The sequence below is a fragment of the Stereum hirsutum genome (assembly GCF_000264905.1).
Source record: "Stereum hirsutum FP-91666 SS1 unplaced genomic scaffold STEHIscaffold_4, whole genome shotgun sequence".
NCBI classification, from domain to species: Eukaryota; Fungi; Basidiomycota; class Agaricomycetes; order Russulales; family Stereaceae; genus Stereum; species Stereum hirsutum.
Genome location: NW_006763134.1, coordinates 676,793 through 689,219, shown reverse-complemented (window position 1 = coordinate 689,219; position 12,427 = coordinate 676,793). Strand labels below are relative to the sequence as shown.

The following is a 12,427-nucleotide window of genomic DNA, read 5'->3' as shown; positions in this document are numbered from 1 at the left end:
GATTTCGACAAGGATCGCACTGCTAAAAAAAATGCAGGGGGAGCGGTTCTGCTTCAACAGTGTGCGCTACTACCTGCGTCTTCTTGTTTGTTGTCTTGTGTTCGTCCCAATGTTTATCATTAGCTGAGGCTGTCGAGTAAATGCTCCTGTATACCCGTGTCTGGTTCGAAAATATCATTGCTGCTTTATCGTGTTTTGATTTTACCGGGAGAGTGGGGTTGAAAACATACCGTGAGAACCAAGCGTGCCAGCGGAAGCGACGAGCGTCGAGAACAAATGAACGGAAACATAAATATTGCCGCCGGTGGCGGTGAAACCCGATACACGGCCAGAGACCAATGGGATGGTCAAGGTGATATAGGAGTGAAAGTCGCCTGTGAAAGACGGTGAACATGGCATAGAATCAGCGGTTGAAAAAAGCAGCACTAGAGGTTGAAAACCACCCTGCCCGAGCTCGAGAAAGGATCGGGTGAAAAGGAGCATAGGCGGGGTGATCATCACCATTCTTGATCACCTCCCGCGACGTCGAAAATCGCCTCGGAGAGCCGCGAGAGGGTGAAGATCGACCGCTCTAACGTCGAATACCACCTAAAACCCGGTTGATTTTCCGGTGGCTTTCACCCGCGGCGACCTCCGTAGTGGAATCGACCTGTCGATGACCGTCGCCACCGAAGACGATAAATTAAGCCCCTTCAAGTCTCCCGGGGAGTTCCTCAACTCCGTAATACCTTCGTTAAACCACAGAGCGGTCAATCGATACCTGGAAATAGACGACGAAAACAACACTGAAGAAAGTGTTTGTCGACGTGCTTGGATTAGTGCCATGTATTTTTTTTTTGCATTTTTTTTCCTTATGCGACGCGGTCTCTCACCCTTATGTATGGTCTATCACTATCAGCGCCGTAGATGCTCTAGCTCGGACTGGTGGAATCGCAGGTATCTCTCGGCTGCAGACCAGCCTCCTCACCCAGCAGGTCCGTGCAATTATTTTCGTAGAATTGTTCACATTTCTAGAATTAACGTTTGCGCTCTGTTCATCAGGAGCTGCGTGTTTTGAGCCTCGTGGCGGCTCGGGTACAACTCCTCAACGCCAATAAGCCATTGACGAGAGAGAACGAATTCAGCGAGATAATACACACAGCAGAAGGCCACATCGTTATGAACTCGCGCTACAAAAGCAGAATCCGTGCAAGCGACCTGGTATGCCTATTCTTGCGCGATAACACTTGTTTTATCATCTTCTAATACCCCTCTCCTAGACGGATGTCGAGATGACTTTACGGACGGGAGAGCGCGTTATAGCGCGTGCCGGTGGCTCTAAGGGCAGAGCTACCAATATTAAATTCAATACATCACTCTCCGGACCAGTCGACACCATACGGGTTATAGGACGAGAAGAGCTTACTAATGCTGAACGAGCGCAATACGAACTCCTCGTACGAGTACTACAAGGAGACATACACTTGCCCGACACCTCTCCGTTCATCGATGTTATATGGTTCACAGACGAAAACAAGATCCTGAACCGGGGGGAGTGCTCAATGAGTCGCCGTCAGCTTGACGGTACCCCAGGTCTTGACCACCTCAATCCATCTCAATATGAGGTGGTGGTGGCGATGTGTTCGACAGCAGAGGACAGTGCTCTGGTGATTGTCCACGGTTAGTCTTCCCTCGTGTCTGATGTGTTCGTAGCGCTGATGACCTTTTCTCCCTCTTTCTTTGCACTTACGCATTTCCAGGGCCTCCTGGTAGTGGCAAGACCGCAACAATTTCTAACGCTGTCAAGATTTGGGCCAATCGCCATGAGCCCGTTTGGATCGTGGCCCAGTCAAACGTAGGTGTAAAGAACATCGCCGAATCTCTATGTCGCCGTGATGTGGACTTCAGACTCGTGGTCTCGAAAGAGTTCTACGTCGAGTGGTATGTCAAAACTACTATGTATTCATTTGAAGCTCTGAAGCTATTCGATCGCTGATGTCCTTCATGCAGGCACGAAGGGATCTATGAGTGTGTGGAGGAAAAACTCATTCGCAGCGACGATATCCCTTCCAGTGGCGACATGGCTGCGATGGAACGTCTCTTCGAGGGGAATACCGTGATCCTGTGTACTCTCAGCATGCTGTCCAATCCCATCGTAGTTCGAAGCGGGCTCACCAAACTCGTTCCTATCGAAAGACTCATCATCGACGAAGCTTCACAAATCGATGTATTCGAATTCTTGGTCAGTTCCTTTTCCGTCTTAGGTATGACTACGACTACTGAACTGTGGCTCAGCCTGTGTTCTACAAGTACCACCTGGACCTCGTCAAAGTTTGTTTCTTTGGAGATCCAAAACAACGTGAGAGTCGCTCTCAGGAGTTCGAATAATCGGACGATATCAACTTATTTCCTCATACTAGTGCCACCGTACCAGGCTGAGCAGGCAGGTTTACAGACGATTTTCGAAGTCAAACAGCTTCGCAGAACAAAATATTTTCTGAATACGCAGTGTGAGCCTTTATTATTATCTACACACCTGGTTGATTTAAAACTATATTATAGACCGGATGCCTGGACCTATCGGTAGCTTCATTTCTGAGGCTATGTATGACAAGAAGCTTCGTTCATGCCACGAGAACAGAGACGACTATAACTGCGTTCGGTTCGTGAACGTTAGCAAGGGCTCGGAGGAACAGCGAGACAAGAGTTTCGTGGTACGAATTCTCTGCAGTCATATGCGTCCCTTACTGAAATAATCCGGGTCGATATCAGAACATGGAAGAGGTCCACACTGTCATTCGTCTTGTTCAAGGATATTACTCCAACAGGAGCTATTGCATCATCACACCCTACGATGCTCAACGAGCTGCAATATCCCGCGAGCTGGCAAGGAGCGGGTTGCCAGACAGCGTCTTCAACGTTGATAGCTTTCAGGGTGCGCCGACTCTGCCTATTTACTTACAAAAGTCTCCAGATACATATTCTGACTACCGTGGATAGGCAACGAGGACGACTATGTGATCATATCGACCGTCAGGACCGAAAAACCGGGTTTTCTGGCCTCAGATAAACGTGTCAATGTCATGCTGACTCGCTGCAAGAAGGGCATGGTCATCGTCACGAATACTCAATTCCTGTTGTCGGCAGGGGCACAGACCCTGACCGGCAAGCTTTTAGGCTATTGGAAAGAGAAACAGGGATCATATAAGGTCTGGGTGGATTGGAAGGACATAGTTGAGAAGAACGTGGACTTGCCCGGATGTGTGGCGCCCCGTCCGCAACTACCATCACCAGCACCGCCACCACCTGTCGCTATCCCCAACATCGACTTCGCCAAACTATCACTGAATGATACCCCCGCAACAATGTCGACAAGTTCTGGTACTCCGTCCCCGTCGACTCCTCGGTCCCAAACCCCTCAAGTTCCACGAAGGCACCTCTCAAGCCCCGTACCGTCAGTGACGTTGCCGCCTTCGATCCCATCTCCATCCGGCTCCGTGGAACTCGATGGATTCAAGCCCAAGGCCCTCCAAGGTTCATGGGCGAACGTTACCCGCACGAAGGCTATCAAGCACTCCAACAGCATACCTCCGCAATCCTCCATTCCCGAACCACTGTCTCCCATCCAACGACACACGCAATCAACATCCAGAGGTCGCCTTCGCTCTGAAACCCTTCCTATAAGAGAGACTACGCCACGATCTCATACAGAGTCTGAAAGCTATCCTACTCTTCCTTCCGAGGAGACCCCTTGGAGAGAGCTTCCGAAGGCGGCTGCACCGATACGGGGACAATGGGCTGCCGGATCTGGACCAGTGAAGGATTTGACTTTGTGGAGGCAACAACAAAAGAAGTAGGCGATTCAGTTGGCTGGCGTCGAGGACTTTGTTTGTCGGGTGTGATATCTGTGACTTCATGACTCCGTGTTTGAAGGCCTCTTCCATTTCTCGGGGTCGATTAATGAGGCGATAGTGAGAGTTTAATCTGCTTAGTATATCGATGTCTTTCTTGATGCGTTGCTTAGAGCTGTAGAGCTTGTATGAATCCTCATGTAGATGACCTTGTATCTGTTCAGGGCTTCATCTAAACGTTTTTGGTTACCGCGAAACGCATCTGATTGCCTGTGGCGCAAGCACCCCCGAAGTCAAAAAATGAACTAAACAAACACATTCACCAAATGAGCCAACGTCTTTCCCAACTCTGGAAACAAGCCTTTCCATGTAAAAGCAGTAAACCCGGCCGGACCTCGGACTTCCGAAAATCTTCAAGCACCTGTAGAGCAACGACAAAGGCATTTCAGTACCGCACGACGAACTTGGCACAATATAACGGTATATCAAAGCCTACCGATGATCTCGCTCATCTTCTCCAACCACCTCGCCTCCGACGCCCTCAATGATCCTCCACGCCTCTGCTTAGCGGCGGCTGCGGCTTTGGCAGCGGCTTTGGCGGCAGCGTTCGCGCCCTTGTGGTGTTTCTTCCCCGTGCCAGTGGCTGTAGTGGTAGTGTTGCCAGCTGCAGCAGATCCAGAGGCGGCGGCGGCAGTGCCGGCGGCTGTGGTACCGTTGGTGGCGGCGGCACCTGTAGCAGTGCCTTGCGACACAACTATAGGTTACAATATCAAGATCAGATGTAGGGAAATAGATGTGAGAGCAAGCCTAAAGCGGTAGGAAAAAGAGACGAACCGACACAGTTACCGAACCCGGCTGTGGTCTTGAACGACACGAGACAGAGGTTTCCGGCAGCACCACCAGTGCAGGTGGTACCAGCGGGCATCTGTACTGTCACTTGGTCGGAGCCGACGGTGGTGGGGTTCTGCATAATTTAAGAATACGCATCAGATTGAGCGCCATATCGGATGTGGGGCAGGGAGTTGAGGGTTGTCGTAAGGCAGGAAAAGGAAGGAAGATGGTCATGTAACGTACCGCATTCCCATTTGTGGTCACTGTAGCCGCCGTGAAACTCTTGCCAGCTCCCGTCGCATCAACTTGAGCCGAAACCGACCGTGATCCATCTGCACCACTGATCATCCACACAAAAAAAAATCAGCAATCAAAAGATGAGGTGCCCGCTTTTCAGTGATTCGGACGGGTAAAGCGAACTATGGATGTCAGAAGGTCATGAGGACTCACGCATTAAAGTCTGTCACAGTTGCCTGGAAAGTACTTCCGGTGAGAGGAATAGCCGTCGAGGTATCGATGTTCTGGGCAATGTTGACAGTGCCACAAGGCGTGGCGGTCGAAGGCCTCTGAACATCGTTACGGACGGGATTGCCAGAGACACCGAGGGCGGGGGCGATGGCGGCGTGAGCGTTCACCTGGGCGACAGAAAGAGCGAGAGCCAGGACTGAGATAAAAAGACGAGAGGAGAACATATCTAATGAATAGAAAGATAAGATGGAGGGCTGAGGGTGAGAGTGTGAAGGGACGTCAAAAGGATCGGAAGATCAGACTAGCTGTCGTAAATGAAAGAGGGAAGGTTTGACAGGGGCGAAGAGCAGGAAAACGAAGGGTATGGTTGAATGAGAGCGAGAGGAACCGGTCCTCGAGAAATGAAACGAAGGTGCAAGGCAAAAAGAGGGCGAATGCGACGACGAGGAAACCTGGAGAAAAGGAAAAGGATGAGATGCCCCAGGAGAGAGCGTTTATGTACCCCACACTCGAAAGCCGCCTGATCTCCACACAGCATGGCCATTGGTCTGTTGTGGCCGCCCAAGGGAATGTCAGGTCCATCAAAGGCGTTCCATAAGGGCTAGTCGATCCCATGCCAGCCAATACCGAACGTTCATTGTGGCCGAACCAATGGTGTGCGATGTTGTGCCAAGTGAAACCACCAAAGGCGGCATATCCTCGCTCATGTGAGAATTAATAGCACAAGCCTGCATGGTTAAAAATACGTGTATGTGGTCGTCAAGGCGCCAGTTTAATGGGTCCCACAGCAATTGAGAGATGAAGGCGTCTTGAAAGGAGAATGGTCGGCCTGAATAGTGGATAATGAGCTGAGGTGGGGGGTACTGAGTCCTGCAGCCAATGAGGGCCACGAAACGCGCATCGGCTGACGAAGTTAGATCATCTTTCACAGTGATGCACTGTGTTCAACCACAGGAAAATGATCTGTATCCAGTGCCATGGCAATGGTAACATAGGGAAATGTGTAATATTGATCTTCATCGGAGTCGTTCGTTGGTGACAAACTCTACTGGACGGAACACCATTCTGGGCTCCATCAGTTCAGTAGTTTGGTGTCCTAAGCAAGAGGCGACGACGGCCAGAGATCAGCAAAGGTGCGGTTGTTCGACTCTTACGGTCGGTGACAATGGCGCTCCTATTTCGCGGGTTCCGACTCATCATCCGCATGCCAAGTGCATGTACGGGTTCCTGGATATCCAATTTTCTGTGTGGATTGTCAGGTCGAGATTAGGCTAGTACAGGTCCCACAAGCCGCATGAGTGGCAGACACTTAAACGAAAGAAGACACACCATGGAATTCCGCAATATCCAAGGGTGGTCACTCGAGGGAATGATCCCTAGACTGGAATTGTCATGGAGGAAACACAGAAAGAACGTTCAAAGATGGTCGATGGTCACGCATTCATTGTCGTGAAAGTCGAGAGGAAAGAGGAAAGAGGAATTTGTTTTTAGGAAATTATCAAATGTTTTGTTCGGGATCACGTGCTCCCGGCCGGACACTCGAAACCTTCGAATTTCGCAAGACGCACATTCAGTCCAGCTTCACGAACTAGTACCTCAGGCCTGGCCGTTCGGCACAGTGTACACCTTGTGGATGTTACAATCCTTGTCTATTTGGCTCACGACCGCCTACTTACTAGTTGAGGATTCTCCTTTGCGTGGCTACTACTATGCCGGGGCACTCGGGTGTTCCCCAAGCAGGATCCTCTCAGGTCGTGCTAAATCGGAATTGCTCAAGGATTTCTCAATACAACCCCCTCCTTCGTAAGACCCAGGATATCCAACGTCCCAACTTAGGCACTAACCTAGTCGTTGACTCAACCGTTCAACATATAACCGGTGTCACCGGTCATCGAATGATACGAAAGGATAGACATGCGCATGGCCATGTCCGTTTTGTCTTTATCCACATACCGAAGCACCCAATGTTCGCATGTCCGTGGTTGTGGAATATCCTCCTGGTAGACCTAGCATGGTGCCAAAGGAGTGCCCTACACGGGCGCCACTCGACCCGAACAAGCTCTCGAACTCGACGCTGCCTCATCCCACCATTCTGAAATGTACAATCTGCACTTCAAGGCTGTAAGCGGTTAGGTACACTGTACACGATCCTCTTCATATTCACCTTTGCTCATCTTCTACCTCACACGGCCGTTGACATACTCCAACCCACCCTATGAGCCTCTAGGCTGTGAAACTACTCATCTTTCGATTCCAGCTATGACCCTAATCATATAGCCACCTTCGCCTCCACCCACTTATCATGCCGCTTCACCAACTCCGCAATAATATCCTCTTCTATCTCCTTCGTTCCGCCAACCACATTAGGATCGAGGCGTAGCCATGTGTGCGTGATCTCATCTTCTGATGCCGTGGTTGATGAAGATATGGATGCGGCCGTGTTGGTAGCGGTAGAGGATGTACGCGCGACGAAGACGACCTCGAATTTCCTCCTGTTGAGATCGTTTCCGATGACGATCTGGTGACCGTAACGTTCTAATGCGCCGCGTGCTTTAGGGATGAGGAGGTTGGGGTCGGTTTCGAGCTATAGTCGCGTAGTAATGTAGTCGATGATAAGTTTCGTGAGCAAATTAATCGACCGGGGTGGGAGACAAGGGTAAGTGATAACGAACCTTGAACGACACGATGAACCCATCGCGAGTCCACTCGTCAACCATTGGCTTCAATATTTTCGGTACTTGATCCATCTCAATCAACAGACTGCCCTTTCCTGACTGGATCTTATGTTCCGACTGCGTACACCAAACAATTCTTCGCTCCGTCAGCAGTTCCATCCGCCCTTTCCCTCCCAAACTCGCTTCATTCACTGCGTTCGAGGATATAGATAAGACTCACCATCTTCTGCCTCGGCAAAAAGAAATCGCTGACGGCCGCTGCTAAATAATACAGCGCTCCCCTCCTAAGTACCGACAGCTCCTGGCTAACAGCCCTCAACAACCACAAATAATCATTCACCGTCACGAACGTCAACGTATGGATCATATCCGCATGATGTGCCTCTTTGTACACTTTCAGCGTTTCGAGGAGTTCGGCACGTTTGGACGGGGTGACGGTGATATCTGAGCTATTTGGCGAGGAGGATGTGATGTGGGGGTTGACTTCGAGGAAGTCGAGGAAGGGGTTGGTGGAGTGGGAGTAGTGTCGGCTGAAGGGCTGGAGACTGAATTGGCGGTGCATGAAGACGACGGCGTAGCCTGCTTTGAGGAAGTATTCGGCAGAGGTTGCACCACGGGTACCTGACCATCGTCAAGTACATCCAACGTTCGTTAGGTCCTCGTTTCACAAGATCACATATCTAGAGACACCCACCAGCACTGAAGTTGTCCAAAAACCGTACGCTGCATTCATACACGCATATGAGCTTCAATGACACCAATTACGGGGTCGCTGAGCGCTGAAGGAGCGCTCACACGTTGAGCTCCAGCGGCACCGTCGTTCCTCCACTCTAGAGCACATTCGCCTGATAATAAGTAAAGGCGCAGATCTTCCGTATCATATCAACCAGCCATACGTATATGAAAGACTCACAGTCACAAGTACAACCCTTCTGCCTTTCTCCCGTTGTCTTCCTACGAAGGCTCGAACGCCCGCGATGTCATGCTCTAGTGACGGCGGAGGGGGTTGGGTCGCGAAATATGATTCTGCAGAGAATGTGGAGGTGGATGCGGTTTCGGAGACTTCTGCCATCTGAATCTTCGACTAATGGTTAGTAGTATGCTCTTTGTGAGGATACATTTGTGGGTGAACGGGAGATCACCTTGATGTTACGTTTATTCCGGTCCTCAAGTGCTCACGGTGCTATAATTCGCTCTTGTGCTGGACGGCGATTGCCGAGAGTTATCTCATCTCATCTTACTGGTGCCACTGTGGCTCTGATTCCATCGTTCGGGAGGAAGATCGGCGAGAAACGCTATGCATAAATTGAGCGCATGACAGAAGAAAAATCAAATATGCTATTTGCTACATAGATATTCAGAGCCCATTATTAATAGAAACAAGAAGGCGTATGTACAGATCGTCATAAGTTCGTCAATAACCCATAAAAAAGCAAGCTGACGACCCAAGAAAATATAAGCATCACGGGCCTTCTAAGCTTGAGCCGACGCACGACGATGAGAAGACCCTAAAATTCAATTTATAATAGTCAGCAAGGAAATGTGGAGTGAGGAGCAATTTTTACTCACACATCCTCTCAAACATCTCCGCCCTCACCTCCTTCGCGGCACCAGCAGCACTCACCCTACCCCTGAAGTCCCGCGCATGCCTCCTATATCCCTGCTCTTCCCTCTTTGCATCAGCGTCAGCGAGAGAGCGGGCCTGAGCAGACGCAGTCGGGGTCGATTCCTTCAACGTCAGTGTAAATGCCGTTGATGCCAACACAGAAGATGTGACGGCGGAGGCAGAGGTAGAGGTAGAGGCAGGAGCGACAACGAACACAGTAGTGGTGACTTGCGTGTGTGGCGCAGCAGTGGAGGTAGGGTTGGAGCTGACGGTGACAGTGGCGGTTACGGTGTCGGTGACAACACTGACACTGGCTGGAGAGTTGGAGGCGGCCGCGTTCGCTGCTGTGGCGGCGGCGCTGGAAGACGCAGTGGCCGTGTCGGATACGGATGCAGAAGTGGTCGCTTTTGCTTTCGATGTGGTGGTAGACGATTTGGCGATAGTCGAGATAGACGGGGCGGACGTGGACTCGCTGGCAGATGGCGACGTAGCAGCCGAACCAGAGGTATCTTGTTGGACGACGACGCAATTGCCAAAGCCAGCAGTGCTGGTGAACGAGGCGAGACAGAGATCTTTACTCGTGCCTCCAGTACATTGCGTATCCGAAGGCATCTGGATGAACAGGTTCTCTGATCCGGTGCTCGATGGATTCTACAAAGGAGAACTTAAGTTAATATGTTCCCCAAGGAGATAAAGTGGGAGTAACGGTACGTACGCCATTTCCATTGACCAGCATCGTACCCTTGACGAAGTTTTTCCCCGTCCCATCAGCGTCGATCTGAACGGTCATTTCTCGAGAACCATCTTTTCCGCTAGATAAAAATCGATGATAGGTCAATACAACGGTTCCACCTTCAGAGTTAGAACAGAACAGATTAACACACCCATTGAAATTCGTAACAGTAGCCGCAAAACTCCCATTAGTCGCAGCCTTAACCGGCGTCGAGGAATCCACGCTCTTCGCAATATTGATGTTTCCACAGGGAGAAGAAGACGACGGACGTTGGACATCGTTACGCGTGAGGTCGCCGCTCACGCTGAGGGCGGGAGAGACGCCGGCGTGGGCGTGGACTTGAGTCGTGAGGGCGAGCAGGACGGTAAGAGCGACGAGGGATCTGAACATGGCCATAATCATACGTTTTGTTGAAAGCGGCGTCGTGTATGTCGAGAACGACGAGAGAGTTCCAAGGGATGAAAGGAATGAAAGGACGTCTAGCGTGAGGTGAAGAGAGTGTAAAGGGTAAGACTAGCTTAGACGTGAAGTTGAAGCGTGAAGGAGGAACCAGTCCCCGGGGATCGTTCAAGACACAGACACGAGCACAAGAGTACCAGAGGCAGGAGCGAGCTTAGGCGAGGGGAGAGCAGCATCTCTTCCAAGCGGTTCTTATACAGTTTTGCCTCGAGGACACAGTCTCCTCGATCGGCGTCTCAGTTTCCCAAGACTAAGGTAGTGCCAAGCAACCAGGGATAGCAAGAGAAACAGGTCATATAGAGAACAAAGGCTCGGTCGGAGGCCTTGACAACATTGTTGACCATTGTGCTCGTGGCGCCTGAAAGAACAATACTCGCGGCTATTTCGGGCAACTTGGGCGAACAAATAACGGGCGCCTGTCTGAGAGAATGTTCGCACGGGGGCAGTGGCGGAAGTTGAACGGCGATGTGGCCCTGTGACATTCCCTTCGAGTAACCAGTGGGACATCCAGGTACACAATAACAGGAGGAACAGAACGTAAAGCTACAATTCGTGGGAAATGATGCACCAGAAATCTAACGATCGGTATCGTATGTAAGTCCGTCGTGGTTAACAAGGGTGAGTAGAATATATCGTGTATGATAGCATGACGAGCAAAAACGCAATGCGCATGGAAGAAAACACCGTCAGATCCAATTACCCTAGTACTCTCCATCAGCCTTCCTGACCCTCTCCCTCAACCCAGTAGAAATCTCACTCTGACTGCCACCGGCACTCCCCTCAGCCCTCGGATCCTGGACTCCTCTCTCCAAATCCGCCGCCCACAACGCTGCTCCCACCGTGTTCGTAAATGTAAACGCGATCCCCACAACAGGAACCAACTCCAACAATGTTGCCGCCGTCCCGAACGCCGTGTACGGGCCTGTCTTCTCTGCGACGAACTCCTCCTTTTGCGTTTTTGAGAACCCTTTGAGTTGGAAGTACCGTGCATGGGAGGCCGGGCCGGCCTTCTTCCCTTGAAGTAAAATGAAGATGACGGTGCCGACTACAGGGATGAAGTTTAGGGGGAGATAGAGAAGGTATGTGATGAGGCGATCGGGAGAGAAACGCTGGATGGGCGATTTTATGAGTTTTCCGAGTTTTGAGATGGCGTCGCTGCCGGGCTTGATTTGACGGCCGGAAGAGAGAAGTTTTGTGTCGTTTTGAGAGAGAAGAGTCTGTGAGGATGTGGATGTGAATATAATGCTGGATAATAGACGAAAGGACGAAACGTACGCCATCGAAAGTATCCACGAGAGCATCTTGGAGAATGAACGTCTTGCTGAGTATATTGATGATCGTGCTGCTCTCGCTAAGTACGAGGAGTACCGTGGTCAAGATGGCGAGCGGGCCATTGACTATAGCGAGTATTGCTGCTTGCGGAAAGTAGGTGAAGGTGAACATGAAAATGATGACACCAATCGCGAGCGCAAGGGTGGGGAGGAGTTTCGATAGTAGGGGTTTCCAAAGGTCACGGTGCGTAAAAAAGTAAAGTATTCCCTGTATATCCAAGCCGTCAGTTGGGATACATACATGGCTGAGCAAGAAATAAGTTCACAGACCTTCAACGGATATAGGTAGGCCCCTGAACGTGCCGCGTCTGTCGATATGTACTTAACGCGGTTCACCTCGGCCTGTACGCTCTGTTTGACATCGACCATCGTATAGGATACTCGTAGACTTTTGAAAGCACTGTTATGGGTGGTGGTGGTGAAGAGCAAAGAGGAGGTGAAGCGCATAAAAGCCATGGACGGTGCGCCAAGTCGTGTTCATGTCGCGTTCAGCA

The 12,427-nt window shown here is 50.7% G+C and overlaps 4 protein-coding genes across 4 annotated transcripts; all 4 read right to left on the bottom strand.

Moving 5' to 3' along the window:
• Positions 1-4,605: 4,605 nt before the first annotated feature.
• Positions 4,606-5,353, bottom strand: STEHIDRAFT_53738 (uncharacterized protein; the record flags this gene model as incomplete). The annotated part of the gene is made up of 3 exons (XM_007301519.1): positions 4,606-4,794; positions 4,905-5,001; positions 5,112-5,353. The coding sequence occupies 3 exons, from the start codon at positions 5,351-5,353 to the stop codon at positions 4,606-4,608; spliced, it is 528 nt and encodes a 175-aa protein (XP_007301581.1).
• Positions 5,354-7,274: 1,921 nt separating this feature from the next.
• Positions 7,275-8,888, bottom strand: STEHIDRAFT_75605 (DFP-domain-containing protein). Its single transcript, XM_007301536.1, has 6 exons — positions 8,718-8,888; positions 8,600-8,634; positions 8,499-8,527; positions 8,025-8,425; positions 7,802-7,921; positions 7,275-7,713 (listed from the first exon to the last, which is right to left on the bottom strand). The coding sequence occupies exons 1-6, from the start codon at positions 8,874-8,876 to the stop codon at positions 7,399-7,401; spliced, it is 1,059 nt and encodes a 352-aa protein (XP_007301598.1). The 5' UTR covers positions 8,877-8,888; the 3' UTR covers positions 7,275-7,398.
• Positions 8,889-9,277: 389 nt separating this feature from the next.
• Positions 9,278-10,539, bottom strand: STEHIDRAFT_166817 (uncharacterized protein; the record flags this gene model as incomplete). The annotated part of the gene is made up of 4 exons (XM_007301729.1): positions 9,278-9,312; positions 9,374-10,061; positions 10,126-10,222; positions 10,295-10,539. The coding sequence occupies 4 exons, from the start codon at positions 10,537-10,539 to the stop codon at positions 9,278-9,280; spliced, it is 1,065 nt and encodes a 354-aa protein (XP_007301791.1).
• Positions 10,540-11,303: 764 nt separating this feature from the next.
• STEHIDRAFT_93807 (uncharacterized protein) lies at positions 11,304-12,346 on the bottom strand (the record flags this gene model as incomplete). Its single annotated transcript, XM_007301728.1, has 3 exons — positions 12,204-12,346; positions 11,878-12,141; positions 11,304-11,819 (listed from the first exon to the last, which is right to left on the bottom strand). Exons 1-3 carry the CDS (start codon positions 12,300-12,302, stop codon positions 11,304-11,306), a joined length of 879 nt encoding a protein of 292 aa, XP_007301790.1. The 5' UTR covers positions 12,303-12,346.
• Positions 12,347-12,427: the final 81 nt, after the last annotated feature.

Coding starts and splice junctions, on each gene's coding strand:
- STEHIDRAFT_75605 (XM_007301536.1), bottom strand. CDS start 8,876: ATGGCAGAAGTCTCCGAAACCGCATCCACCTCCACATTCTCTGCAGAA. Junction 8,635..8,717: donor GAAGGGTTGTACTTGTGACT/GTGAGTCTTTCA, acceptor AATGTGCTCTAG/AGTGGAGGAACGACGGTGCC. Junction 7,922..8,024: donor TTTTGCCGAGGCAGAAGATG/GTGAGTCTTATC, acceptor TGGTGTACGCAG/TCGGAACATAAGATCCAGTC.